The sequence below is a fragment of the Sphaerodactylus townsendi genome, linkage group LG01, assembly GCF_021028975.2.
Source record: "Sphaerodactylus townsendi isolate TG3544 linkage group LG01, MPM_Stown_v2.3, whole genome shotgun sequence".
NCBI classification, from domain to species: domain Eukaryota; kingdom Metazoa; phylum Chordata; class Lepidosauria; order Squamata; family Sphaerodactylidae; genus Sphaerodactylus; species Sphaerodactylus townsendi.
In genome coordinates this window covers 15,040,710-15,067,528 of record NC_059425.1, presented here as the reverse complement: position 1 = coordinate 15,067,528, position 26,819 = coordinate 15,040,710, and the positions used below count along the sequence as shown (strand labels likewise).

The following is a 26,819-nucleotide window of genomic DNA, read 5'->3' as shown; positions in this document are numbered from 1 at the left end:
TGGTGACCTCCCAACCCTACCATTTATCCATTTTACAGATGGAGAACACTGATGCAGAGAGTCTTAGGCAACCCCTGTGAAAGGGTCATTCGACCCCCAAAGGGGTCATGACCCACAGGTTGAGAACCGCTAACCTGAAGTCAGGAAAGCTTCCATTTTCCACTTTGGAAGCTATGCAAAACTGAATTGCATGTAATACAATGGTACTGTAACAGAATGGTTTCGAAAGATGCTTTAAAGAAGCAAAAGGGACTGTGGACTATGCTACTGTGTGTAGTACATACTGTTGCTGTGGGTATTACCCTATTATGTAATTTCTATGCAATATGGTAACATAAGCATAGGTATGCTTTGTTTCTGATTTCTTTGGTTGGGAAAGTTAGCTGTAGAGCAAAAGGTCACTGACAAGAGAGAGAGAGAGAGAGAGAGAGAGAGAGAGAGACAGAGACAGAGACAGAGAGAGTATACGGGTTTCAGCTCATCATAAGAAACCAGCAGAGAAACTAAATTTCTTTTTTCAAGGATTTGATCAAGAAAATAAGAAAATGGAATAGAATAAAATCCCACTCACAGTCACTGTTACGGGGGTGAGGGGGTGGTAAAAACACACATATAGAAGGTTTCCTGGGATGTAATTTAGAGGTGAAAAGCAGGTTTTGGATATAAATGGAGAGAAGGAATGGGACATCAAAGATTATATTTACCAGACTTGTAGCAGATGTCCAGGAGACAGAGACTAATGGCCAGCACTAGGCTCTGAGTGATCAGCGCTGATGGAACAATATTATCAAGCAGCAAAATTGTGTGTGATGATATTTAACGCCTAATTGTGCGTGATGATATTTAACATCTAATTGGGGGTCTGAGGCTTGCCTTTATAGGGCAAAACGTATCTTGGGGGAAAGGGAAGTTTTGAACAAAGAATTTTTCCTGCTGTTCCAGGAGAGGCAATGGTCTTGGGGGTGGGGCAATAAACAGGAAACGACCCTTAGTGTGTGTGGGGGGTGGGGGGTGGGGGGTTTACAACAACATAGATGGCCACGAGGAGGGTGAGTCAGAGAAAGACCCTTGATTAGGTTAAGTCTAAGGGGTATAAACAAAAGAGAACTGGTTTGTCCAGGCGTGCGGTTGTTCATATTCAGATGCTGCTTGCTGAGTGAGTCGTGCCAGGCGTGAGGTGGAGGGAGGAGGCCATTTAGGAAGGTCAAGACACAGTCCCAAGAGGCAGTTCTGAATTCAAGCAGGCTGCAGTCCAGCTGTAAGTCAGGGGGATCCCCTTTCAGGGCACTGTGCTCCCAGGTCAGACAGGGCAGCACTTCCGGAAGAAAGGCGCTTCCCCTCCACGCCACCCCATGTCAGGCTGGTTGCAACGCGGCTGCAGAAGTTGTTATCTGGCATCTTCTCCTTGGAGCCCCTCCCACCCAAGATCTAAGTTGCCTTCAAGTCTGCAGAGTTCCCGTCCCCGCATCTGCTTAGAGAGTTCAGGGAGCTCCCGTCGGCCAAAGGGGTAAGTTATGTTTCTGGCTGTTGTGGGTTTTTCGGGCTGTGAGGCTGCGCTCTGGTAGCTTTTGCTCCTAGCGTTTTGCCCACACGGTGTTGCAGCTGCTATCTGTGGCACAGCGTGGAGCGATTGCGTGGCGGGGGTGCACGTTTTGTCCGTGCAAGAATGAGTGGATTTGGGGATTTAATCATAGTGCCGGGCACAGAATGGGGCCGGCAGGGGACAGGCCCTGCAGTGGGATGAAGCGCCCCTAGAGCGCATGGCTTGGAACGCAAGATGGAAAAGAGCACATCTGGTCTGGAAAGGCAACTGCGATTCCCAGGTTTATTATATGCAGAAAGGGGAAGGTGGGAGATTTTGGAGGAAGGATCTAGAGCCAGACAAAGCAGATCAGATGGAAAGGGGTGTGTGTGTGTGTGTGTCTGTCTGTGTCTGTGTGTCTGTGTGTGTCTGCCTGGATTTTTAAAAATCGCAGGTCTGAGTACAGGGATGCCATCTCTGATTTGACAAATACCTGGAGATTTTGGGGGTGAAGCCTGGAGAAAAGAAGAAGAAGAGTTTGGATTTATATCCCCCTCCTTTCTCTCCTGTAGGAGACTCAAGGGGGTTTACAATCTCCTTGCCCTTCCCCTCTCACAACAAACACCCTGTGAGCTGGGTGGGGCTCGGAATAGCTGTGACTAGCCCCAGGTCACTCAGCTGGTGGGTGTGGGAGTGCACAGGCTAATCTGAATTCCCCAGATAAGCCTCCACAGCTCAGGCGGCAGAGCTGGGAATCAAACCCGGTTCCTCCAGATTAGGCCCCTTCCGCAAACGCAAAATAATACGTTTTCAAACCACTTTCACAACTGTTTGCAAGTGGATTTTGCTATTCCGCACAGCTTCAAAGAGCACTGAAAGCAGTTTGGAAGTGCATTGTTCTGCATGTGCGGAATGAGCCTTTTAGATACACGAGCTCTTAACCTCCTACACCACTGCCACTGCAAAAGGGGGTTTGGGAAGAGATGGGACGTCAGCAGGATAAAGTACCATAAAGTCTGCTGTCGAAAGCAGGGAGCTGGTCTCTATTGCCTGGAAACTAGTAGTAATTCTGGGAGGTCTCCAGCCACCACCTGGAGATTGGCAACACTGTGTGGGTGAGAGATCACCAAGGGAGCAAAAAGTTGGTTGGATGTGAGTTGGCAAAAGGAGGTCCAAGCCAGCTTTCAGGTTCCCCAGTCTGTCCTGCACTTTTAGGTGGTGCGCCAAAAACATCTCTATTTAGCCAGGCTCTTAAGAAAGGGGTTGTTATTTCCAAATCTGCTTCTAACCTGCGAGCGGTTGTATGAGATTTGGCTTAAGGAGTTCTTTATGTTCTGACTGGGATGCTAATGTTGGTTTTTAAAATAGTTTGTTAATGCCTTACAACCTTGGGCCCATCATAAGCACTCAGCCTAACCTACCTGACAAGGTTGTTGTGATAAAATGGAGGGCAAGGGAATGATGTCAGCCACTTTGGGTCCATTGGGGAGAAAAGTGGGGTAAAAATAAACAAACAAGCCCCTTTGGGTTCCTACTGGGGGAAAAGTTGAGGTATAAATGAAGTAAATACATAAATAACGGGGTCAACCAAAAATGGCCCAAAATATTGTTGCAGGCTTTTGAGTTCAGCAGAATGCTTCCTCAGGTCAGATGTTACAAAAATTAAAAAATGAAGGAAGAAGAATATCAGATCTTCCAGATACAAACCTTAAGGGTAGGTCATACTGACCGTCCAAGTTTGATACGGATGGGCTCACAGACCCTAGTTCAGTGATGGTGAACCTATGGCACAGGTGCCAGAGGTGGCACTCGGAACCCTCTCTGTGGGCACGCACACACAGAGTTCGTCATGTGGGGGGTGGAAAATCACACACACCCCCACACACACATATATCTGTAGGCTGACCTGGGCCACTGAGCCCAACGTGCGCTCACCGCAGTGAACAGGGAGGACTTGGCTGGCGGGCCTGGTGCCTTTGCTCCGGGTGGCTGCTACCCAATGTGGGGGGGGGGGCACAGAGGAGGCAGAGATGCTAGAGAGGCACAGAGCAGTGCATGCGGAACTTGCTGGAAGCTAGAGCAGGCTGGCCTCTGCTCAAGCGGGTGGGGCAGAGGAAGAGGGAGCCAACCGGTTTTTTCTAAACTAAAACCTCAGCATTCAGGCTAAATTGCCATGTTGGCACTTTGCGATAAATAAGTGGGGTTTGGGTTGCAATTTGGGCACTTGGTCTCGAAAAGGTTCGCCACCACTGCCCTAGTTCAATTGCTGTAAGTATTAGAAGAAGATAAGAAGAGTTTGGATTTATATCCCCCCTTTCTCTCCTGTAAGAGACTCAAAGGGGCTTACAATCTCCTTGCCCTTCCCCCCTCACAACAAACACCCTGTGAGGTAGGTGGGGCTGAGAGAGCTCCGAGAAGCTGGGACTAGCCCAAGGCCACCCAGCTGGCGTGTCTGGGAGTGCACAGGCTAATCTGAATTCCCCAGATAAGCCTCCACAGCTCAGGCGGCAGAGCTGGGAATCAAACCCAGTTCCTCCAGATTAGAATGCACCTGCTCTTAACCATTACGCCACTGTTAGTGGACAGCATTTGCATTTTAGGAAGTGGAAGCAAACAATAAAAGGCTATTTTCTCTCAAAAAACCAGCAACAGAGTCCAGCAAGGTTAGGGTCGCCAGATCCCCCCTTGGCACTAGCAGGTGATGGAGGATGTAAGGTGGCCAGCCCAGTTTGAGAAACTTCTGGAGATTTGGGGGTAGAGTCTGGAGGTAGGGTTGCCAGCTCCAGGTCAGGAAATACCTGGAGATTTTGGGGGGTAGATCCTGAAGAGGGTGGGGTTTGGAGAGAGGAGAGACTTCAGACTTCAGCGGGTTATGATGCCATAAGAGTCCACCATCCAAAAGTGGCCATTTTCTTCAGGTTGACTTATCTCTGCCACCTAGAGATCAGTCATAATAGCAGGAGATCTCCGGCTAACACCTGGAGATTGGCAACTCTACGGGAGGACATGGATCTCAATGGGTTAACAGTGTCGTTCGCGGTCTCGGACCTGCATACCTGAGGGACCGCCTCTCCCCATATTGCCCTGGTAGGCCCCTCCGCTCCTCGGAGGAGGACCTACTCGTGATCTCTGGCCCAAAAATGATCAGGCTGGCCTCGACGAGGGGCAGGGCCTTTTCAGCCCTGGCCCCTACCTGGTGGAACAGGCTCCCTAGGGAGATCAGGGCCCTGCAGGATTTACAGAGTTTCTGCAGGGCCTGCAAGACGGACCTGTTCCGCTGGGCGGACCTGTTCACCTGGCCAAGCCTGGCCAGCCTGGTTGCACACATCTTACCAGTCATCTGGCCTCCCGTGGGCACAAGGGGGGGGGGAGAGGGGTAGCCAGACGCCGTCCACATTTTTTAATGGGTTCTGTTGTTATGTAATTGGTATTTAAATTATGTTTTAATGTATGTTTTAACCTTGTTGTGAACCGCCCTGAGCCCTCAGGGGGAGGGCGGTATATAAAACAGATGGATGGATGGATGGATGGATGGATGGATGGATGGATGGATGGATGGATGGATGGATGGATGGATGGATGGATGGATGGATGGATGGATGGATGGATGGATGGATGGATGGATGGATGGATGGATGGATGGATGGATGGATGGATGGATGGATGGATGGATAGATGGATAGATGGATAGATGGATAGATGGATAGATGGATAGATGGATAGATGGATAGATGGATAGATACTACCATCCGCAGCATCCATTTTCTTCATGGGAATTGATCTCTGATCTCTGTAGTCCAGAGATGAGATTCAGGGGGGTCCCCAGGTCCCCCTTGAGGGCTGGCCATCCTAAGCAAGGTCCGAATGTCAACAAAGCCTTTGGCTGCAGTCCTGATCAGTTAATACCACTCTGAACCCATTGACTTTCAATGGATTTAGAAAGGTCTGACTGTGTGCAAGACTGCTCAGTGATTAATTAGAGGCAGGTATTGCAAATTCACCCCCGGCCTCCTTAATCTTTGCTACTTACAAAAATCTCAGCAGCCGCTCAGGTAAAAACAATCATTTTTTTTACAAGGTTGAACTGTGTAATAACATGCTCTTAATTCCTGCTGTTTCGCTTCCTGCAAGACTCTTAAGAACGTGCTACGGCTGAGCGAGAGAATTCCCTCGTCTCTTGTTGCTTCGTGCTGTTTACGAAAAGCTTTCGCTAACTGACTTTTCCGCCTGCCTTGAGACCATGAGCGAAATGGGGCGGCCGCTGCCCCTAGAAAAACTTCCTCTCCTCATTTTCTTTCTGATCATGTCAGTTACTAAAACGCTTCCTAGAAATTATCTGCAGGAGACATATTTTTTTAAAGATAAATCTGAAAAGAGCCGTGAAAAAGACGCAGCGTACCTGTTCTTGAGGGTTTTGTTTTTGTTTGGAGGGAGCTGTATTTGTTGCCATGACGACACAGATACGAGGGTCTCAGCTGCTCAGAGGACTGGCTTACCTTCCATGAAGAAGCATTGGGTAGACCTGTCCTCCTCAGAGGGTAGGTCTCCCCATTACTTTCAATCACAGGTAGACTTGTCCTCAGAGGCGTAGCTCCAAGGGGGTGGGGGGGGTGTGACGCACCCCTGTGGGGGCGTGGCGGGGTGTTCTGGGGCAGGGCGGAGGACGCACCCACTGGGCGCTTTTCCTCCCTTGCTATTCTTCTGCTTGTCCTCCTCAGTATGCAGAATTTTTTCTTCCCAACTGATAATGCAAGCATAGCAGTGTAGGGGTTAAGATTAGATAGATGCCATGCCAGCAGGGGCTGATGGGAATTGTAGTCCATGAACATCTGAAGCACCAGAGCTGGACACCTCTGCTTTAGGATAATGGAGAGAATGAATGATACTTAACAGAACAACCCTCTCAGTATATCAAGAAAAAAAATTAGGGTCCGCTTCCATGCCTTCTGCCTCCCATTGCCTTATCTTCCTTTATCTTCCTTCCTTCCTTATCTTCCTTCCTTCCTTTATCTTCCTTCCTTATCTTCCCTTAACCCCCAGATGACTCCTGTTACCATTAATCAAGCCTCAGGTGTTTTCATTCTGAGAAAGTGAGCCTTCCACAATACATCAAAGTGATATTTGTTTCTTACAGGCAATGTTTCAACCAGTAGTGTTGTTTAAGGCCATAATGCAACTCTCGCATGCAGCAGTTCAAATCTCATGAAAAGGAATTCTGCACAGTTCATAATCCACTTATAGTATTCACTGCCACAGGACAGCTGGGATAGTTAAAGGGAACTTACTTTCTAATATGCTTACATGCATTTGGTTGAAGTCCTGATGTTGATGGCCTTTTAGCATGAGCTAGAGCCAGTAGTGGCGAACCTATGGCACTCCAGATATTCGTGGACTACAATTCCCATCAGGCCCTGCCAGCATGGCCAATTGGCACCACGGAGCTAGACTCTCTTTGGTTTCTTATAATTAATGATTGTGACTAAAGTGGCTGAGGAAGACGTTACAGTCGAAAGTATTGGTTTTCTCCCAGATCAATACTTCCACCTTCTTTCTATTGACCACCATTCAAGAACTGAAGATGCTGTCAGCCACAGATGCAGGCCAAACGTCAGGAGAAAATGCTGCTAGAACACGGCCATACAGCCCAGAAACCACACAACCAGAGGTGGGATCCAACAGGTTCTCACCAGTTCCCGAGAGTGGGTTATTTGTGTGTGCCGAGAGGGGGTTACTAATTGGGTCTGCTTTTCCGTTAGAAATTCCATTAGGTCCAAAAATCATAAAGTCCTGTTGTTTCCTATGTGGCTGGTTAGTGAAGGTAGAAAACGGGATAATTCTCCCTGTTGGGCTGTTTTAAAAACATCTTTTAGAAATATGGAAAAGTTCCTTGTTTAAGGAATGTATCCTTCTTTTGATTTCTAGAAACAAAATTATTTGAAAGTCTTAAGTATTTGACAGGCAGTCAATTAGAGGAGAAGTAGTTGTTTCTGTTGGCAGTAGACAATAGGACTTGCTATAATGAGTTTAAATTATGGACAGAAAGATACCAGCTGGAAATTAGGAACTTTTTTTTTACAGTAAGAGTTTTTTACAGTAACAGAGAAATTATTAATGCCCCGCCCCTGGAATGCCTGGCCACGCCCCGTCGTGCCCCGCCCAGCCCCATTGGCGCTACGCCACTGTTTGAATCCCACCACCATGGGAACCTGTTACTAAAATTTCTGGATCCCACCACTGCACACAACTCCCCAGTGATTCCGGCCGTGAAAGCCTTCGACATTGATACTTCATTACAGAGACTTCATCCCTTAGTATCGTTTTTGGGATCCCCTGTGTGTATATTGTTCATGGTTTATTGTTCTTTGATGTTGTTCACAATATGTATATCTTTCTGTTGATTAAGAGTTGTGGGTTTGTCATACAGATGTTTTAATTATTTTCATTTAAAAATAAGAGATTTTTAACTTTGTATCAGAGCCACATAGAACCCCCCCCCCCCTTTTGAAAGTTAGATACTGCATCTGGCACATTCCGTATTTTTATAGTTAAAGGGAGTCTCTGAATTCAATGTGGTAAAACTTGACAGGACTTCTTTTTTTACAGATTATGTGATGATGCTGTAGGAGCAGAGGTCTCGAGTGCTCCCTGGGCAAGCAACCAGCCAGAAGGAAGACTCCGGCGGTATAGACGAGGAATCCTTAGCTTCACTAGGAAGCCCTGGTATTTCTGCCAAAGTCTTAACCTGCATGTCTCAGGGAAGGCTGACCACGGGCAAGAAGCCCCATGTTATCCAAAACGTTGCTGGTGAAGAGGAGGCCCAGGAGGAATCAGGAAGCCTGCCAGTCTACAGCAAGGAGGAAGAGGAGACCGTTTTGTGGAAGAGGATGCCAAAGAAGAACCTCCTCCAAGATCGGACCACGAGGACAGGCAAAGTTCATATAAGGAGCCCTAAGGATAGGAATGAACAGTTGAACAACAAAAAGAAGGTGTCTAGGCATTATCGACGCAACCGTCGGCGACAAGTAACAGGTGCGCAAAGAATCTCTGTCTCTTATCTGTATTTTAGCTTGGTGGGGGTGCCACTGGGTTACGATTCTGAAGCAGACGTGAAGTCCAGGTTGAGAGAGACTGTAACATGGTCTACAAACACAACAGAAGTGGGTCGTAGAATCCTGAGATGGGAGAGGAGATTGTCCGCTTCGATCTGGTACGGAAGGGCATGATTACCCATTTGAACGCATTCATTCTGTTAAAAAGAATAATAAACAGTGGCAGCAGTGGCGTAGGAGGTTAAGAGCTTGTGTATCTAATCTGGAGGAACCAGGTTTGATTCCCAGCTCTGCCGCCTGAGCTGTGGAGGCTTATCTGGGGAATTCAGATTAGCCTGTGCACTCCCACACACGCCAGCTGGGTGACCTTGGGCTAGTCACAGCTTCTCGGAGCTCTCTCAGCCCCACCCACCTCACAGGGTGTTTGTTATGAGGGGGGAAGGGCAAGGAGATTGTCAGCCCCTTTGAGTCTCCTGCAGGAGAGAAAGGGGGGATATAAATCCAAACTCTTCTTCTTCTTCTTCTAAACACAAGTAGAAAGATATCATTTTTTCGTCGCCCTGCCTTTTCCCTGAGGTGCTACCTTTCTGTTTGCATCAAATTGCTTTACACAGGAGATTGCTGAAACATGTGAGTCTGTTTCTGAAGCAGAAGAGCCTATTCTATCCCACTGTCCTTCTGAGTATGTAGATCAGGCCTCTGTGCAGCTAGAACAGAATCCTGAGACATAAAGCTGTATTTCAGAAATGACAAAGTTGAGAGGAGTTCAGTTTGAGTTCAGTGTTGCCTCAGAGACCAAGACTCTCCAAAGCTTTCCCCCCCCCCAAAAAATCTTCTTGGTCTCTAAGGTGCTAGTGGACTCAAATCAAAGGATGTGCCCCGTATAGCTCAGCACCACAACATGTCAGGCGCAAATGGCAGCGGAAACTGACCAGACAGCTTTAATGAGGCAGGTGGGAAAAATAAGACGTCTCCTCAACTCCTGGGCTCTGAGGAGATGACTTGCAGGTGATTTGGAGGGAAAATATTGGTAGTCTTGTATCTTCAAAGTAGGTCAGCTCCAGCAGAAATAAGACATCCTGAGGAGATCTTGGGGGAAAAAGTTGTGTCGAGTTTCGAGTTTCTCCCCAAGATGCCTTTTTTCCTATCCCCAGGGCGTCTTATTTATATTGTGCATAATTAGCCAATATCTGCAGTGGTAATTTAGCCCCACGTCACTGAGGTCTTTGAATACTCCTTTTTACTTTACTTTCTTGAAATGAATGGCTCTCTTGCTTTCCTACAGGAAAATATAGCATCACATGATTAGGGAATGGCTTTAGTGTGATTAGAATCACAGAGTTGGAAGAGACCAGAAGGGCCATCAAGTCCACCCCCCTGCAATGCAGGAACACATAATCAAAGCACTCCCGACATATGTTCAGCCAGCCTCTGTTTGAAAACCTCCAAAGAAAGAGACTCCACAACTGTCAGAGGCTGTGATTTCCACTGTTGAACAGCCCTGACGGTCTATTGGACAGTGAAATTCACCGCCTTGTATTACAAAATATTCTATTTATGCATATTGTTTACATTATTTACAGTTTCAGAAGGTAGCTGCATTGTTGTATAGTAGAACAGCTACATTAAAGTCTTGTAGCTACTGCAGACCAACATATCTAAGAACATAAGAACATAAGAACTAGCCTGCTGGATCAGACCAGAGTCCATCTAGTCCAGCACTCTGCTACTCGCAGTAGCCCACCAGGTGCCTTTGGGAGCTCACATGCAGGAGGTGAAAGCAATGGCCTTCTGCTGCTGCTGCTCCTGAGCACCTGGTCTACTAAGGCATTTGCAATGTGAGATCAAGGAGGTCGCCATAGATCGACTTCTCCTCCATAAATCTGTCCAAGTCCTTTTTAAAGCTATCCAGGTTAGTGGCCATCACCACCTCCTGTGGCAGTATATTCCAAACACCAATCACACGTTGCGTGAAGAAGTGTTTCCTTTTATTAGTCCTAATTCTTCCCCCCAGCATTTTCAATGAATGCCCCCTGGTTCTAGTATTGTCTCTAGTCTCTTCGAATCCGAGCTACCGAATATACCGGTGTATAAGACGACTGGGCGTATAAGACGACCCCCCACTTTTCCAGTTAAAATATAGAGTACCACCTGCTCAGTACCATCCACTCGGTACCTGGCATATAAGACGACCCCAGACTTTACAGATGATTTCCCAGGGTTCAAAAGTAGTCTTATACGCCAGTATATACAGTACATGCTGCTTTTACGCGGCTAGAAGGTGTGATTCCCAACTGACTGAGAATAGAGAAGTTTCCAACTTCCTCTAGACACCATGGAAAGGAATGTGACCTGTCAAAAAAAAAAATCAAGCAGACTTTTGCAATTGGAAGGACAACACATATTTCGCTTAAGCTCTATGGAGCCTTCCAGGTGCAATCACACTGACTTCTCAGCATTTCTCTAAGGAGCACACAGGTGCTTTGGACTGATTGACTGCACCTGTTATTCAGAGAGGGTGAGTGAAGTAGCAGCTTTCTCCTTTGAGGGCAACCTCCGGGCATGAGAGAATGCTGCCACCTGCGGTCCCGGAAATTATGCTCAGACAACGAGGAGATTCTCTATGATTATTTCATTTCTGTAATGGTGTTTAGTTATGATTGCCCTTTCTCTATTTCTTGGACCGCAGGAGCTAAATTTATTAACAGCAATATTGGAGTGTCTATTACAAATATTTATGCCAGTGAGTAGTGACTCAAATTCATGATTATTATGTATAAAAATGTATAGGAATGTTTTTTCTGATGTTAGGATTCTGTAACTTTTAGGTAATCAGGCCAGGCTGAAGAAATCCAGAGACCAAACCTACCAGTGTTTGGTTAGCGGCTAGCCTGTAGGAAATTTACTCGTTGTTTTGTGTTAAGTCTAAAGCAGACCTGGGCATTATACGGCCCGCGGGCCACATCCAGCCCGCCGGATGACCCTGACTGGCCCCCCTGCCTTGCTGGGGAGCAAGGCGTCTTTGAAAGCCCCGCAGAAGCCGGTTGCCTTGGCTGCCAGCTTCTGCGGGGCTTTCAAAAGCGCCTTGCCCCCCTGCCTTCAGGCCAGGGAATACATGCGCCTTTGAAAGCCCCTCGGAAGCAGGCTTGCCGTCTTGGCTGCCAGCTTCATGGCTTCTCAAAAGCCTTGCCCCCCAGCCTGTTGAACAGCAGCCTTTGAAAGCTCCCCGCAGCCGCTGCCTTGGCTGCCAGCTTCATGGGCTTTCAGCCTTGCCCCCTGCCTTTTGGCCCGGCCCTCCACAATATTTTCTGTTTCTTATGCGGCCCCATGGAAAAAATAATTGCCCACCCCTGGTCTGCTGGACCTGTAAGGATTTATCATGCCCCCACAGAAGCCTTTGTTATTTTCCCTATTAAGTATAAGTTTCCCATAGCTAACATGGGTTTAGTTCTTGTATAGACTTCAAAGGGAGGGAATTTTAGTTAGCCCTTGTCCTTTTAAGAAGTTTCCCAAAAGGCAGTTTTCCTGTTATTACCCAGTAATCCCCCTGTTCAGTCAGTCAGTCAGTTCAAGGTGCCTAGGGAGTTAGAAGGCAGCAATATTTTGTCACATCCAAGGTGTATAGCGAGCATAAAGTTAAGGTTAACAGAGAGTAGTATCCAAATAGAAGACTCAAGGAACCTAAAGAAAGCAAAAGACAAAGTGGACTTTCTTGAAAGGACTCAAGAAAGAATAAAGTCTACAGCTTCAAGTTTGTTCCAGTCAAGCAAGTACTTTATTTCAGACAGACCCTGGAAGGAGTTAGGGTCTCCATTCTACTAAGCAATAAACCTTTTATTTGAACTGTTAAACCTTGCTTGTGACTCTTCCACTCTGTTCTGGTCAAGCACAGGGCATTGGAAACAGTTTTACTTGAGGAACAGAATAGGATTTATATATTACTTAATGGGATCATGTCACAATTTGGTCGTGGCTGGAGATCTGCTGTTGCAACTGATCTCCAGGTGACGGAGATTAGTTCACCGGGATAGTATGGCTTATTTGGAAGGTAGACTCTATGGCTCCTTCCGCACATGCAGAATAATGCACATTCAATCCACTTTCACAATAGTTTGCAAGTGGATTTTGCTATTCCGCACAGTAAAATACAGCCGCTAAGTGCATTGAAAGTGGATTGAAAGTGCAATTAGTCTGCATGTGCGGAAGGGGCCTAAGATATTATATCCCACTGAGCTCCCTCCCAAACCCCACCCTCCTCAAATCTCCACTTTTTTCCCGCCCCAGAGCTGGCAACTCCACATCTTTGCCTTCAGTTCTCTAAGACACCTTTCTCTCTTTCCAATACCAACTTCAAAGTTGGCAGGCAAAGTGCCCTGGCTTACATCCAAAATTCTAGCCCTGCTTCCAGTTCTTGAAGGTGACTAAAGGCCGAGATTCCCCTTGAAAAATGACACCTCTGGATGAGGCAAGCCAGCTTTGTTCGGTTTGCAAGCTGTTCTTCAACCCCGTTCCTCCTCCCTGCGAAAATCTATACGCTTCCCCTCTCCAAACCAAAAAACGAGCCACAGACTTTGTGTGAAAGTGAGGCTATTCATCTGCTTACAAGTTCTGAGATACAAAGAGGGCCGTTCTGTTGCACTCCCGTTGGGTGCTGAGGAGACATCTCTCGGCTGCCCTAAAAACAGAACCTCCTCCCATCTCGGGTCAAGAGACTATTTTCTCTTTCTATATATAAAATCAAAGAAGCTCTGTCAAAAGATGGTGAGTCATTCACTTTATGTCTGAGGTGCAAAGAGGTGAAAGGGAAGGTCTTATGAAAAGCTCAGGTTCTCCCCCCCTTTTCCGACAGAGACTCGCGCAGAATCCTCCTGGCTCTTGAAGAATTGTGAACGTTTTGAAGGCTGTTAAAAGGGTTTTCAGGTCTGAGTCGCTGTTATGTTCGCTGTGCTTTGATGTTTTGAAGGAGAAGTGGTTCTTGAGGCAGAAGTGTAAGGGAAAACCCTGAGGTGGAAGATATCTTGGTTCTGAAACAAAAAAGGTTCTTAGAAATAAAGTCTATTTCTGCTGTCTTTAAAAAAAAGTGATGCAAGGAATGGAGAGAGAAAAAAGTTTAAAAAAAACATCCAGTACTTTAATGTCCTTGCACAGAGCTCTGCTTCAGTCATGCTTGGAATATTTCCATGTTTGGTCTGAGTATCTCCAAAAAGAAATCTCAGAGCTGAGAAGTGCGTAGAAGGGGTCAACCAAGATGATTAAGGGGTTGGAGTACCTTTCCTGGGAAGAACGGCTGAAGGGACTGAGGCTTATCAGTTTAGAGAAGAGACAACTCCAGAAGAACGTGATTGAGCAGATATCCCCATGCCCCCCCCCCAAAAAAACCACTTTCTCTGGTGCCCTCAGAATCCCAGCACTATAGCATATAGAAAACGCTTTGGCCTCTCTGTGGCTTGTTCATTGGTCCTGCAGGACAACTGGTTGGCTGTTGTGCGATACAGGATGCTGGACTAGGGCCCCTTCTGCACAAGCAGAACAATGCACTTTCAATCCACTTTCAATGCACTTTGGAGCAGAATTTTACTGTGCGGAATAGCAAAATCCACTTGCAAACCATTGTGAAAGTGGATTGAAAGTGCATTATTCTGCATGTGTAGAAGGGGCCTAGGTGTCATATTTAGGGTTAGGCATTCCCTTACTATCTAATTCTTGTAAAATATGCAACAGAGTTGCTCCATCTCTCCACACATAGGGGCTTTCCCCACTACAGAAGGGAGCTAAGGTCAACTCGGTTCCCTTCAGTGGAGGGCGATTCCAGGCTGTCCCCACAGCAACTGAGTTGGCCCCCTGGAACCGAGCTAAGTGGGCGGGATCATCTTGGTGCCTGTTTCGCTCCTCGATTGTGATTGGAGCTTGTGCTACGGTGGGAAACGGGAGCGTTCTTTTTTTTTTCACAGTTTTTACAGTTTACAGTTACATGTGCTTTCTGCCCACCACGACTCTCCCGTTCTGCGCATGCCACAAAAGCGGCTCGTGATTGGTTGAACGGATGAGGTGTCGTTTCAATGCTTCCCCACTTCGAAGCTTTGAAGCGGTATCAACCTTGTTCCGGCAGAAAAGTGTAGATGTCGCAGTTCTGGGGGGGGGGGGGGGGGCTGAGACAAAACAATGTTGAGCTCAGTGGCAGTGGGGATTCACTGAGGTGAACCTAGGTAGAAACCAGTTCAACTCTGTCAGTGAGGAAAGCCCCAAGTAAAGTAGAAGAGAGGAGCAACAAGCAAAGTGAAGCTCCCTGTGTGTAGAGGTGGGTGGCAAGTAACATCCAACAGCCCCACAGATTGCAAAATGTCTTACTGCTAAACCATCACAGAAACTGGTGTGGGTACGTCAAAGGCCAAAGCTGGTTGCTGGCTTTCCTAGACATGAACCTGGCCCCTCTATCTCTCCCAGCCCTCTTGGCCTGGTTTTAATTCCTCAATTTACCTTGGGGCCATGCAGAGAAGCGCAAGGTTTAACCCCTCTGCATTTCTTTTTGAAATGGAGTTTACTGTTCTCTTAATAATTGAAATGGCAATTGAAATGGGAAATGCCTGTTTCTAAAGGACAGGGCTCTCCTTCTTTAAAATGCAAAATAGTAAACCCTGGCTTGGAATAGCAAAACTGAGAGCTGGTTGAGTGCTTAAACCCTTCTCTCTTCCCTGCAAATTGAGGCTGCATGGACTTGCAGTTTCCATTTTATGGGCTGATGTGATCACAGTCTGCTCTGTCTGAGCTTTTTCTCCACATTTGAGAATTCACCTCTTGCCCATCTGCCTGTTGCAGCAGCAGATGAACACCTTCCTCTATTGCTTTATATTAAAAAAGCCAGAACAAGTGTCTCTGCTCGCAATTAATGAGAGCTGGAACTAGTTCTTAGTGGTGGAATGTAGACATCAAGACCTCTGTTCCTTCCAAAGACCTCAGAGTGGCATGGTTGGTTCCTCCGTTACTTGTTTTGATCCTCTCTGAGGGTCAGTTAGGTTGAGAGAGAGAAAAAGAGGCCGAAGTTCATCCTGCGAGCTTCCATGGCGGGACTTGAATCCAGGTCTCCAGACAGCCAAAGTCTGACACTCTATTGAACCTACTTGTGTTACGTTATTGTGACGCAGCTTCAAAAAAAAAAAGGCGAATGCATCATGTCTGAGTAAAAAAGATAACAATCCTGCTCTGATCCTGTGCTAGTCGGAACTCATCTGAAATGTGTCTAGTTTTGAGTTGAGTTTTGAGTACTGCAGGATGTAGACCGGCATTAAGAACATAAGAACGTAAGAAAGAGCCTGCTGGATCACAACAGAGTCCGTCTAGTCCAGCACTCTGCTACTCGCAGTGGCCCACCAGGTGTCTTTGGGAGCTCACAGGCAGGAGGTGAAAGCAATGGCCTTCTGCTGCTGCTGCTGCTCCCGAGCACCTGGTCTGCTAAGGCATTTGCAATCTGAGATCAAGGAGGATCAAGATTGGTAGCCATAGATCGACTTCTCCTCCATAAATCTGTCCAAGCCCCTTTTAAAGCTATCCAGGTTAGTGGACATCACCACCTCCTGTGGCAGCATATTCCAGAGATTCCCTCACGAGTGCCATGGCACCTTCCCTTGGTGCCTACTGAGCTTTTTAAAGCTGTGGATCTGGTGTCACCCATGGTATCACTGGGACTCTCCTTGGTTAGGACAGCCCCTACACCAGTGGTGGCGAACCTATGGCACGGGTGCCAGAGGTGGCACTCAGAGCCTTCTCTGTGGGCACCCGCAAACAGAGTGCCCCCCCCATCTAGGCTGGCCTGGGACACTGGGCTCGATTATTAGCATTGAACCTAAGACCAAGTTTTGGGGAAGCAGTGTAGGTAACCCTGTTAAGCACTGTTAAACCCCACTGATTTTCATGCAAAGAACAAAAGCACAATCCTTTACCTGGGAGTAAGCTTGGTTGCTGGCAATGGGGCTTGCTTCTGAGTAAACCCTCCTAGGGTCGTGATTCACCCGTTGGAAGAGATTCACGGTTACTTCAAAGCAAAGCCACCGACTACCACAAAGCTTACTCCTGAGTACCGCACGCCTCAGAGCCAACCGTTTTTTCCAAACTAAAACCTCAGTATTCAGGTTAAATTGTTGCGTTGGCACTTTGCGATAAATAAGTGGGTTTTGGACTGCAGTTTGGGCACTCGATGTCCAAAAAGTTCGCCATCACTGCCCCACATACTGCTCAACCCGACCCTAATGCCCCAAAGAATCCTGGGGACAGTAGTTTGATGAGGATGTTGGGAATTCTCTCAACAGATCACAGAATTCTGATTTCATGAGGAGCAAGAACAACTTTAAATCAAAAAGTAAAAAGAAGAAGAAAATGTTATTTCTGACCTCCCCTCCCCAGGCGAACTGGGCTTAGGGTGACTTATATCCAAAAATGTAATACAGTGGAACCTTGGTTTTCGTTGGTAATCCGTCCGAAAAGAATCGATGAAAACCGAAACCGGTGAAAGCCGAGGCAAACTTTTCCATAGGAATCAATGTAAATCCAATTAATCTGTTCTAGGCACTCCAAAAAACATACCAAAAACACATTTTTTGTTGAATGAACATAAGTGTTCAATGCTGAAAACAGTAACAAACAATAACAGTAGGACCAGCTTCAGAGCCAGTGGACCAATGTCGCACCAGAAAGCTGTCCAAAGAGGCCTGTTTCTGACTCCTCTTTAAGATTTGTCTGAAATGGGGCAAGACATTATCATTAAACAAGTTGCAGACACGGCCTGCAACAGCTTTGCCCAGGTGATTTTTCTCCACAAACCCCTGCACCTTACTGCAAATCGATGAAAACTGAGGCGAATCGATGAAAACAGAGGCAAATTTTTCACTGGAAAAATCGATGAAAACCGAAACAGATGAAAACCGAAGGCAATGAAAACTCAGGTTCCACTGTAATTATATAAACGAATGGAAGTTGAATTGAAAACCACAACTTACAATAAAACCATAATTAAATCAGCTTGTAGGCTAGGTATGCCAGAGACCAGTCGCTGGCAGACACTGCTTGAATTTTAATTTAGCTTTTCTGTGCCCATATCTGCTTTTTGCCTGCTAGGCAAAATCTTTCCTCAGGTATCAATGTCTCTCTTCTTTTCCCACAGAGAAATCCGCTGACAAATCTGAAACTGTTTTCTCTTCCCGTGTGGAAGGGCAGCCCTCAAAATCCTACAGTTTCCGCAGTCGAAGCAAGATGGTGAGTTACGTTCCTCAACAGGAAGAAGAAGCGGAAAAGAGCTGGTCAGAGGGGAGTTCCGTCGAAGACTGGTTGCCAGAGGAGGAAGGGTATGATGCTGAGGAAGAGGAGGACCCTGATGAAATGGAAGTGGAAAAAAACGAAGAGACAGAGAGGGAAGAAGAGTCAGAGGCGGGTGCTAGGCGTGAGCAAGCTGGACCACAAAGGAAGAATCCCAAAAAAACTGTCCGTAGCTACCCGTGCCCTGAGTGCAGCCGAAAATTCAACAACAGCAGCAACATGAGGAAGCATTTGCGTATACACAAAGGGGAACGTCTCTACGGCTGCCACGCCTGTGGCAAAAGCTATACAGACCCATCCAACCTCGCCCACCACCAGCGGAAGCACACAGGTGAGCGGCCTTACCTGTGCCCCACCTGCCCCAAAGCGTTCTCCATGAAGACGAATCTAGATATTCACATTCGCCAGCACCTGGGCATCCGCCCCTTCTCCTGCTTGCAGTGCGGCAGCACCTTCTACAGCCGAACCAGACTGGTCTACCACATGAAGCGCCACGACAGGCGCCCGATTTCGGTGCGCTGCGAGGATTGTGACAAGACTTTCTCCAGCCAAAAGCAGTTCTACAAACACCGGCGTCGCCACAGGAACCTGGTGTGTGAAGACTGTGGCGAGATCTTTGCCTTCAAGTACAAGTACAAGTTTCACCTGAGCTTGCATAAGACTTGCAGGCAGTGTGGGGTTAGATACATGGGAATGCACCTCTGTAGGGAGCAGGTCCAGTCCTCTGCATCGGTCCCTCGTGGTGCTGTGGCAGACCAGACTGTGGACGCGGCAGCCCACGCCAGAGGTCGGAAACAGCCTGGGCCTACAGGCGCTGAAAGGCCCTCTGTCTCGGTCAACATCCTCTTGCCAACTGATGGACAAGTCAGACTTTCGAATCCTGCCCGTGCAACATGTCTGAAAGAGATCTCTCGCGTTGCCCAGAAAAGCGTTCGCGCTTCCCAGCAAACCAAATCATTGGCCTCGGTCAGCCTCCCTGTTCTGGAGAGCAGAGGAGCCAAGCCTTCGACTCTCAGTCAAAAACCGCCGCAGTTCAAACCGCCTGGTGTCCTCCTGCAAAATGTGCCCAGTGCCCAGCCTGTAACCTCAAGCCCAACAGTTGCCAAGCCTTCTGCCCAAATCCCAGCTTCATTATGTCCTTCAGGGCCGGCAACAAATCTGCCACATACCCAAGCTTTGGCTGCCTTTTCTATTTCATCAGCAGCTTCTCCCGTGATTATCCTGCTGACAGATTCACACGGCAGGTTGTTGACTGTCACAGCCCCGCTGGGGCCGGTGCAACCGTCGGGCTCAAGCCCAGTCACCGAAGCTGCTAATAATGGCAAGACCTCGATGAACCCATCCACATTACCCTTGGACCCCAAAATCCCAAATGAGAAGAGTGCACCGTCCATACCGGCCCAAATTTGTGCAACTGGCCAGACTGAGTCTGTGGAGAAACACCGATGCACGAAATTGCCCCAAGTTCCAAGTATGGTTTTCGGTTTTTTTCTCTGTACATTTTGAACTATTTATCTGTACCTAGTTAACAGCACAGATGGTATTTTCTCTCTCTAAGTACTTCAGAGTACAAGGAAAGGGTCCCTGCCCCCTAAATTCCTTATGGTGTAAAATTCTGCAGAGGAGATATTACCGGGGGGGGGTGGGGGGGGGAGTGTGGTAAAGAGAGTTTACCGTATATACTCATGTATAAGTCGACCCGCATATAAGTCGAGGCAGCTAATTTTGCCTTGAAGAACTGGGAAACCTTATTGACTCGAGTATAAGTCGAGGGCGGGAAAGGTCCATGGGGAGGTGGGGCGCTGAGCCAGCAAAGGAGCCACAGTTGGGGGAAAGGTGCGCCCCAGAAGCCTTTGGGAGGCTTTTTAAGGAGGGGCGAGGCCGGCGCATGTGGGTCTGGGGAGAGGGAATAAGCTAGGGGCCGTGGAGGGTGAATAGGACAGGAGGTGGTGGAGGAAAAGGCAGAGGAGAACGAGGCACAGAAAGTGGCTGAAAGGGGGCGGCAGAGAAGAAGGCAGGAGACAGCGAAGCAGAGAAAGCAGTCATGAACTTACCCTTTCTTTCCTCCCCCCCTTTCTCATAGTTCTAAGGCTTGGTTTGAGAAAGTTGCCTGTCAGTAAAGTCTTAAGGGTTTTCTTAAAAGGGCAATGCTCCAAAGATTGCTTAAGCCCTTTAAAGAAAACCATAGAGACAGGCTGCCCGACAGGCAGCTTCTCTGAAATCAAGCCTTAGAGCCTGCGGGGGGAAAGGAAAGAAAGGGTGAGTTAGTGAGGGGGCCTGCCAGCCGGCAGGAGAGAGCAAAGCAGAAAACTAAGCACAGAAAACGGCTGAAAGGGGGGCAGCAGAGAAGATGGCAGGATAGAGCGAAGACGGGACAGGGGAAACACCGCACAAGAATTACCAGTAAGTGGGACCCGCGTATAAGTCGAGGGGGGCATTTTTCAGCCTAAAAAAAGCCTGAAAACCTCGACTTATGCGCGAGTATATATGGTATTTCGGTTGTGTGTGCCTAGGCTTAGATCAGGGACTGGGGATTGTGGCAAAAGATTTCCAGAAAAGATGAGAGTTTGAGAAGGAACTTTTGAATGAATGAAAAAAAGCGGCATCGTACAGGTATTCTGTTTTTTTAATGTTTTTTTAAAAATTCAACAATTAACAATATTATAAAAAAGAATCAATAATCAAGAACAATATTTAAAAAACCAACATAAATTACAGAGCTCTCAGACATACATAATAGACTCAGCTTATTCACTCGAATAATCATATAACCAGTAATTTGTTCCATTATGCATTGCATTAAAATCTATAACTTCCTGCTAGGGGGGAAAAAACCCTTAAGTATAGTTCCAACATTTCTATGAAAATCTTTTATCATATTTTATGTCATTACATAACTTTCTTGTGTAAGTATTTCCAATCTCACGTCTAATTTCCAGTCTTATGTCTAATATACATCTTAAAACTAATCTTATCCATAACACTTCACTCAGTATTTAAAACACTAGCTTCCAATTGTTTTCTTGTATCTTTATTCGCCTCCTAGCGACTTTATAAATATCATCATTATTAACTAGAGTTGCCAGCTTAATGATCAACTCGGTGACAAATGTTTGTAATCCTCGTTGCTTTCCAAAAGCACAATTAGCGGTTTCCATACTTTAGTGCAACTTTCTATGCTTTTATTATTCATCACGGTTGATAATTTATCCATTACAATATACTCTGTTAATTTATATATCCAATCCTTTATTGTAGGTATTTCCAGAGATTTCCATTCTTTAGCATATACAATTCTTGCAGTGGTGATCATATACAATACCAAAGGTTCATTTTCTTTTTAAAAATACTGTACTTATTAAATTCAACAGAAAAATGTGTGGCTTACATTCAAACACATTTTTCAATATACTTTTTGTTACTTCAAATATTTCAATCCAGAATATTTTAACCCTTTCACATGTCCACCACGTATGTCAAAATGTCCTTTTTTCCTTGTTACATTTCCTTGTTACAGGTTTCCGATATTCCCTTATATATCATAGCCGATTTTGATGGAAATAAATACCATCGGTATAACATTTTATGATGATTTTCCTTGAAATGCATACAGCTGGTAAATTTTAAATTTCTTTTCCAGACTTTTTACCACTCTTCCATAGTAATTGTTTTGTCTGAAGTCTGGGACCATATGATCACGCTTTCTTTTACTTGTTCAGACTCCATTTCAATCTGTAGCAACAACTTATACATGTTTTAGATACTTCCCCTTTACATGTAGTATTCCATAATTCAGATTCTTTATCTTCAAAACCTATTTTTATCTTGCTTGTATTTTTCTTTTAATTGACAATAAACCACTGACTTCTCATTAATATTAATTTCTTCCCTTTTAACATGCAAACATCCTGTTTTTTAAACAGTATGTTTTTATACCTTGAATATCCGCTTTTTATCCTCCCTCTCATAGTTGTTGCTTCATGTGGTGAAATCCACATTGGTGGGGTTTTTTTAATTCCTATCTCCAGATTTTGTAACCTGGCATAGTGGCTAAGAGCAGGTGCACTCTGATCTGGAGGAACCGGGTTTGATTCCCAGCTCTGCCGCTTGAGTTGTGGAGGCTTATCTGGGGAATTCAGATTAGCCTGTGCACTCCCACACATGCCAGCTGGGTGACCTTGGGCTAGTCACACCTTTTCAGAGCTCTCTCAGCCCCACCCACCTCACAGGGTGTTTGTTGTGATGGGGGCAGGGCAAGGAGATTGTAAGCCCCTTTGAGTCTCCTACAGGAGAGAAAGGGGGGATATAAATCCAAACTACTACTACTACTACTACTACTACTACTACTCTTCTCCTCCTCCTCCTTCTTCTTCTTCTTCTTCTTCTCCTCCTTCTCCTCCTTCTTCTTCTCCTTCTCCTTCTTCTCCTTCTCCTTCTTCTCCTTCTTCTCCTTCTTCTTCTTCTTCTTCTTCTTCTTCTTCTTCTTCTTCTTCTTCTTCTTCTTCTTCTTCTTCTTCTTCTGTAATGATTGAAAAAGTCTTTCAACGTTGTCTCTTTCCTATACCATATATTCAGATGCCATCCATACTGTAAATCAAAGCCCCTCAAGTTTAAAAAATCTTCACTGGTTTATAACATCCATTCTCGAAGCCACGCTAAACCTGCAGCTTGATAGTAAAGTTTTAAATCAGGAAGGGCTAGCCCACCTCTCTCTGAAGAATCACATGAAATGTTATATCTTATTCTAGGTTTCTTTCCTTCCCAAATGAAAGTTAAAATATCTTTTTTCCCATTTAAATTCCTCCAACTTTTACTTCAATACTTCCATCGATCTTAACGGAGCCTCCAGCATCAAAGCAATATCATCCGCAAAAGCTCTTATTATTTGTTCTTATTTATTTGAAGCCTGGAATCAATATATCATCCTTTGTATTTCTTACTAGGGGTTCCAAAGCTCTAGTTGTGACAGATGCTTGCAAAAACCAACGCTTTCTCACCTGCTGTCTCATTAAGAAGTCAATTGTTCAATGTTTGTCAGGCCAACTTCTTGTACAGTGAGTCTAACTCTAAATTGAAGATCCTGAAAAGAGCCGCATGAGAGAATTGGCAACTCTAAGTTGAGAAATTCTTGGAGATTTAGGGGCTGTTCCTCAAGAGGACAGAATTTTGAGACAGAACTCATCTCAGATGTGCCGCCATAGAAACGGCCATTTTCCCCAAAAGATCTGGTCTCTGTGGTCTGGAGATCAGTTGTAATTCGTAGAAAGTTCCAGGCTTCACCTGGAAGTTGGTAAACATAGATGCGTGCTCCTCAAGTACCTCATGAATCCTGGTGAAGGAGAAAAAAAAATCCCATCCACATCTTGATTCCCATCTTCTAATTTATTATTCCAGTGGCTTGTAATATACTTCGTTACTGACTTTGGTTATTGACTGTTGACTTGTATATGTGAACCTGTAATGGTGGGTTTTCCATATACATATTATTATATTTGTTATTCCTTGTATTGGTTTGGAGTCCTTTTGTTTGGTTTTGTCACCCAAAAGTTTAACAAGTCATCTCCAAAAGAAAAAAAATAGGGGCAGCAATTCATCTTCCAGGCTAGCCTGATCTTAGTAGATCTTGGATCTAAGCAGGGTTACGGTTAGATGGAAGACCACCAAGGAAGTCCAGAGTCAGGTCATAAGAACATAAGAAAGAGCCAGAGTCAGGCCAGAGTCGATCTAGTCCCGTGGTGGCGAACCTTTGGCACTCCAGATGTTATGGACTACAATTCCCATCAGCCCCTGCCAGCCTGGCCAGTTGGCCATGCTGGCAGGGGCTGATGGGAATTGTAGTCCATAACATCTGGAGTGCCAAAGGTTCGCCACCACTGATTCTAGTCCAACACTCTGCTACTCACAGTGGCCCACCAGATGCCTTTGGGAGCTCACAGGCAGGATGTGAAAGCAATGGCCTTCTGCTGCTGCTGCTCCCGAGCACCTGATCTGCTAAGGCATTTGCAACCTCAGATCAAGGAGGATCGAGATTGGTAGCCGGAGATCGACTAAATTTCCCAGAATCAGTACCCCTGCAATGCTCCATGACTTGAGAGTTCTTCCCAAAAGTTGGTAGGGCTTCCGTGGAGGGCCAGCTGGGATGAGGGGGAAAGCTGACCTGTTTTCTATGCGCGTGGAACTCTTTTTCACCTCCTGAATTAAGCCTCTGACGTTGATGACGTGGAACCGTGCTATCGTTACACACTCCTATTTTTCCTCTCTCCTTCTCCATGGCCACCCTGAAGATCCCTGTCATGAAACAGTTCCTCGACTCTCTCTCCAAGAACCCAGGAACAAATTGGACGAGCAATTGGAGGAGGTGGAAAGAGAGATTAGAGCCATCGTGGAGTTCTGGGAACAGTGTTTTGTGGATGGTAAAGAGGACACAAACCTGGAGAGTCCTTGGATCAGTAAGTCGTCCGCGCGGTCTGTGGAGGAAAAGGGGTCTGTGGGGGGGAAACTTTACACTGCCTTTTAAAATCCACCATCGCCCATTTCTGTGTGGACTGTCAGCAATAACAGCAAGCAGCAACTGTGGCAGTAAAACTGTGAAGTAGGATTTTTATTCCTTCTAATCTTGAGTCCAATCGATAGGGTGACTTCCACAGGGGAAGTAAAACGGTAATTTTGGAATAGTGTAGCAGTGTGGACACCTTTCCTCCCCTCTGAATCTGCCGACTGCCCCTTAGTGGCAGAGTTTCCCTGTAGGCAGCGCTCTTGTAGCTTCAGATCATTTCTTCAAGACACTCCAGTTGGTTAAACCACTATTATCAGTTTGCAGTGATTTTGTTATTTCAAGATAGTTGTGTAAGATACTGAGTAGTTTGAAAGTGCATTATTCTGCATGTGCGGAATGAGCCAGAGATTACTTGTAATGTCTCAACCCAACAGTGCATTTTACAGCTGAATCTACGGCTCATTCTGCACATGCAGAATAATGCACTTTCAAACTGCTTTCAGTGCTCTTTGAAGCTGTGCGGAATGGCAAAATCCACTTGCAAACAGTTGTGAAAGTGGTTTGAAAGTGCATTATTTTGCGGCAGCGAAGGGGCCAAGGCAGATTTCTCAGAGGCCCGATGTCCTTTACAAAATCTCAGGGTGGGGAAATGGAGGCAGGGGAGACTATGGGTCATTCCACACATGCAGAATAATGCACTTTCAAACTGCTTTCAGTGCTCTTTGAAGCTGTGCGGAATGGCAAAATCCATTTGCAAACAGTTGTGAAAGTGGTTTGAAAACGCATTATTTTGCGTGTGCGGAAGGGGCCTATGTTTTAAAACATGATTTAAGCCAACACATTCATCTGGCACTAAACAGGTAGATAACCAAGAGGTTATCATTTTTTTGTGCCCGTCTCCTAGGCAAATGTCACTTGGGACACCCGCTGGATTTGAATGATGAAGACCTTTGGGAGGACCCTCTTTACGATGAAGGACAAGTAGAACAGGAAGCTCTGCATGGTAAGGTTTGTGACTGGGGTGACAGAGAGCGACTCAAGGCAATAAGTCAAGCTTGGTAGACTGTCTGCCAGGAAAAGAACTCTTGGAAGTTCATGTAACCAGCTTTGCTAAAAACATTTATGAATTTATGGTTCAAGGCTGTCTTGGATGCTGTCTTGAATGGCAAATACAGGGCCAATACATTATTTTGTCTTATCAGCTTAAAATGGACCAATAGTCATTACAGATTAATAATAATCTACATTTTATCTTCTCCTTAAAAAGGGGCTTGGACAGATTTATGGAGGAGAAGTCGATCTATGGCTACCAATCTTGATCCCTGCGATCTGAGATTACCAGTAGCTCTTAGGGCAGACCAGGTGCTCAAAGTAGCAGCAGCAGCAGTAGCAGCAGTAGCAGTAGTAGTAGGCCATTATCTGTATGTGAGTTCACAGACCTGGCGGGAAGACTATTTAGTAGTAGAGAGAGTTGACTAGATGGACTCTGGTCTGATCCAACTGGCTTGTTCTTATGTTCTCAGGTTTGTTGTGAGGGTAAATAGAGGAGTGGAGAAGAATATGTGCCATTCTGAGCTGGTTGTAGTAGAAGCGGGATAAAAACATAAGAACATAAGAACAAGCCTGCTGGATCAGACCAGAGTCCATCTAGTCCAGCACTCTGCTACAGGCAGTGGCCCACCAGGTGCCTTTGGGAGCTCACATGCAGGAGGTGAAAGCAATGGCCTTCTGCGGCTGTTGCTCCTGAGCCCCTGGTCTTTTTAAATATGATGGCTAGAATCTGTTTTTCAAAATAGTCCATGCCTGTGTACCTGGAATGTAGACTTTGAGTCTACATGAGTAGCTATTTCTTTTTACATATTTCTTTATTTTTAAGTTATGATGAAACCCCTGGAGTTACAAACCCGAAGAGAAAAAAGCCTTTTTATAAACATGAAAGTGCAAATGGAGCATAGCTTTCCAACACTGCAACAAAAGTTCCCAGATAGTCACCAACATCGTTTTAGAGTGACTTCCAGCCTTTAAACATACATATTCTGTTAATTTAACCAATTTGCAATTTGTAAGACCTTCCTGATCCAGTTTTGACAACGTGCTTGTTTTTAGCTTTGATTAATTTCGCAGCTGTTAACATGACAACCGTCATAGAATGTATTAGTTGAACAGTAATGTTTTGTGTAAATCTATTTTAGGGTGTTGAGGTACTGAAGTCCTATTCTGCATTCAATTTCTTGCCCTGAAGGGGGAAACAATTGGCAATGACCCCCCACCCCCCATGTGCAAATCATCTTCTGATTTCTGTTCGTATTTCCATCATCGGTACCTTTTCTCCTTAGAGATTTGATCTCATTTGTCTGGTGTTAAATGCCGTGCGCAAATAACTTGGTTAATGCAGCTATTTTTGTATGCCTGGTTTACCTAGTTCATTTCAAGCATCCAAAATGCT

The 26,819-nt window shown here is 45.9% G+C and overlaps 1 protein-coding gene across 4 annotated transcripts in view; it reads left to right on the top strand.

Moving 5' to 3' along the window:
• Positions 1 to 1,053: 1,053 nt before the first annotated feature.
• LOC125434137 (RE1-silencing transcription factor-like) overlaps positions 1,054 to 26,819 on the top strand; it is a 41,561-nt gene continuing 15,795 nt past the window's right edge. For 3 of the 4 annotated variants that reach the window (XM_048499340.1, XM_048499249.1, XM_048499171.1), the window contains exons 1-3: positions 1,054 to 1,507; positions 8,126 to 8,551; positions 17,726 to 19,348. In XM_048499340.1, the coding sequence (XP_048355297.1) occupies positions 8,269 to 8,551; positions 17,726 to 19,348 (1,906 nt within the window). In that variant the 5' untranslated portion in view covers positions 1,054 to 1,507; positions 8,126 to 8,268. Of the gene's footprint in view, positions 1,508 to 8,125; positions 8,552 to 17,725; positions 19,349 to 24,161; positions 24,327 to 25,277; positions 25,377 to 26,819 lie in introns of all 4 variants that reach the window. The other variant, XM_048499429.1, reaches the window with a different exon arrangement.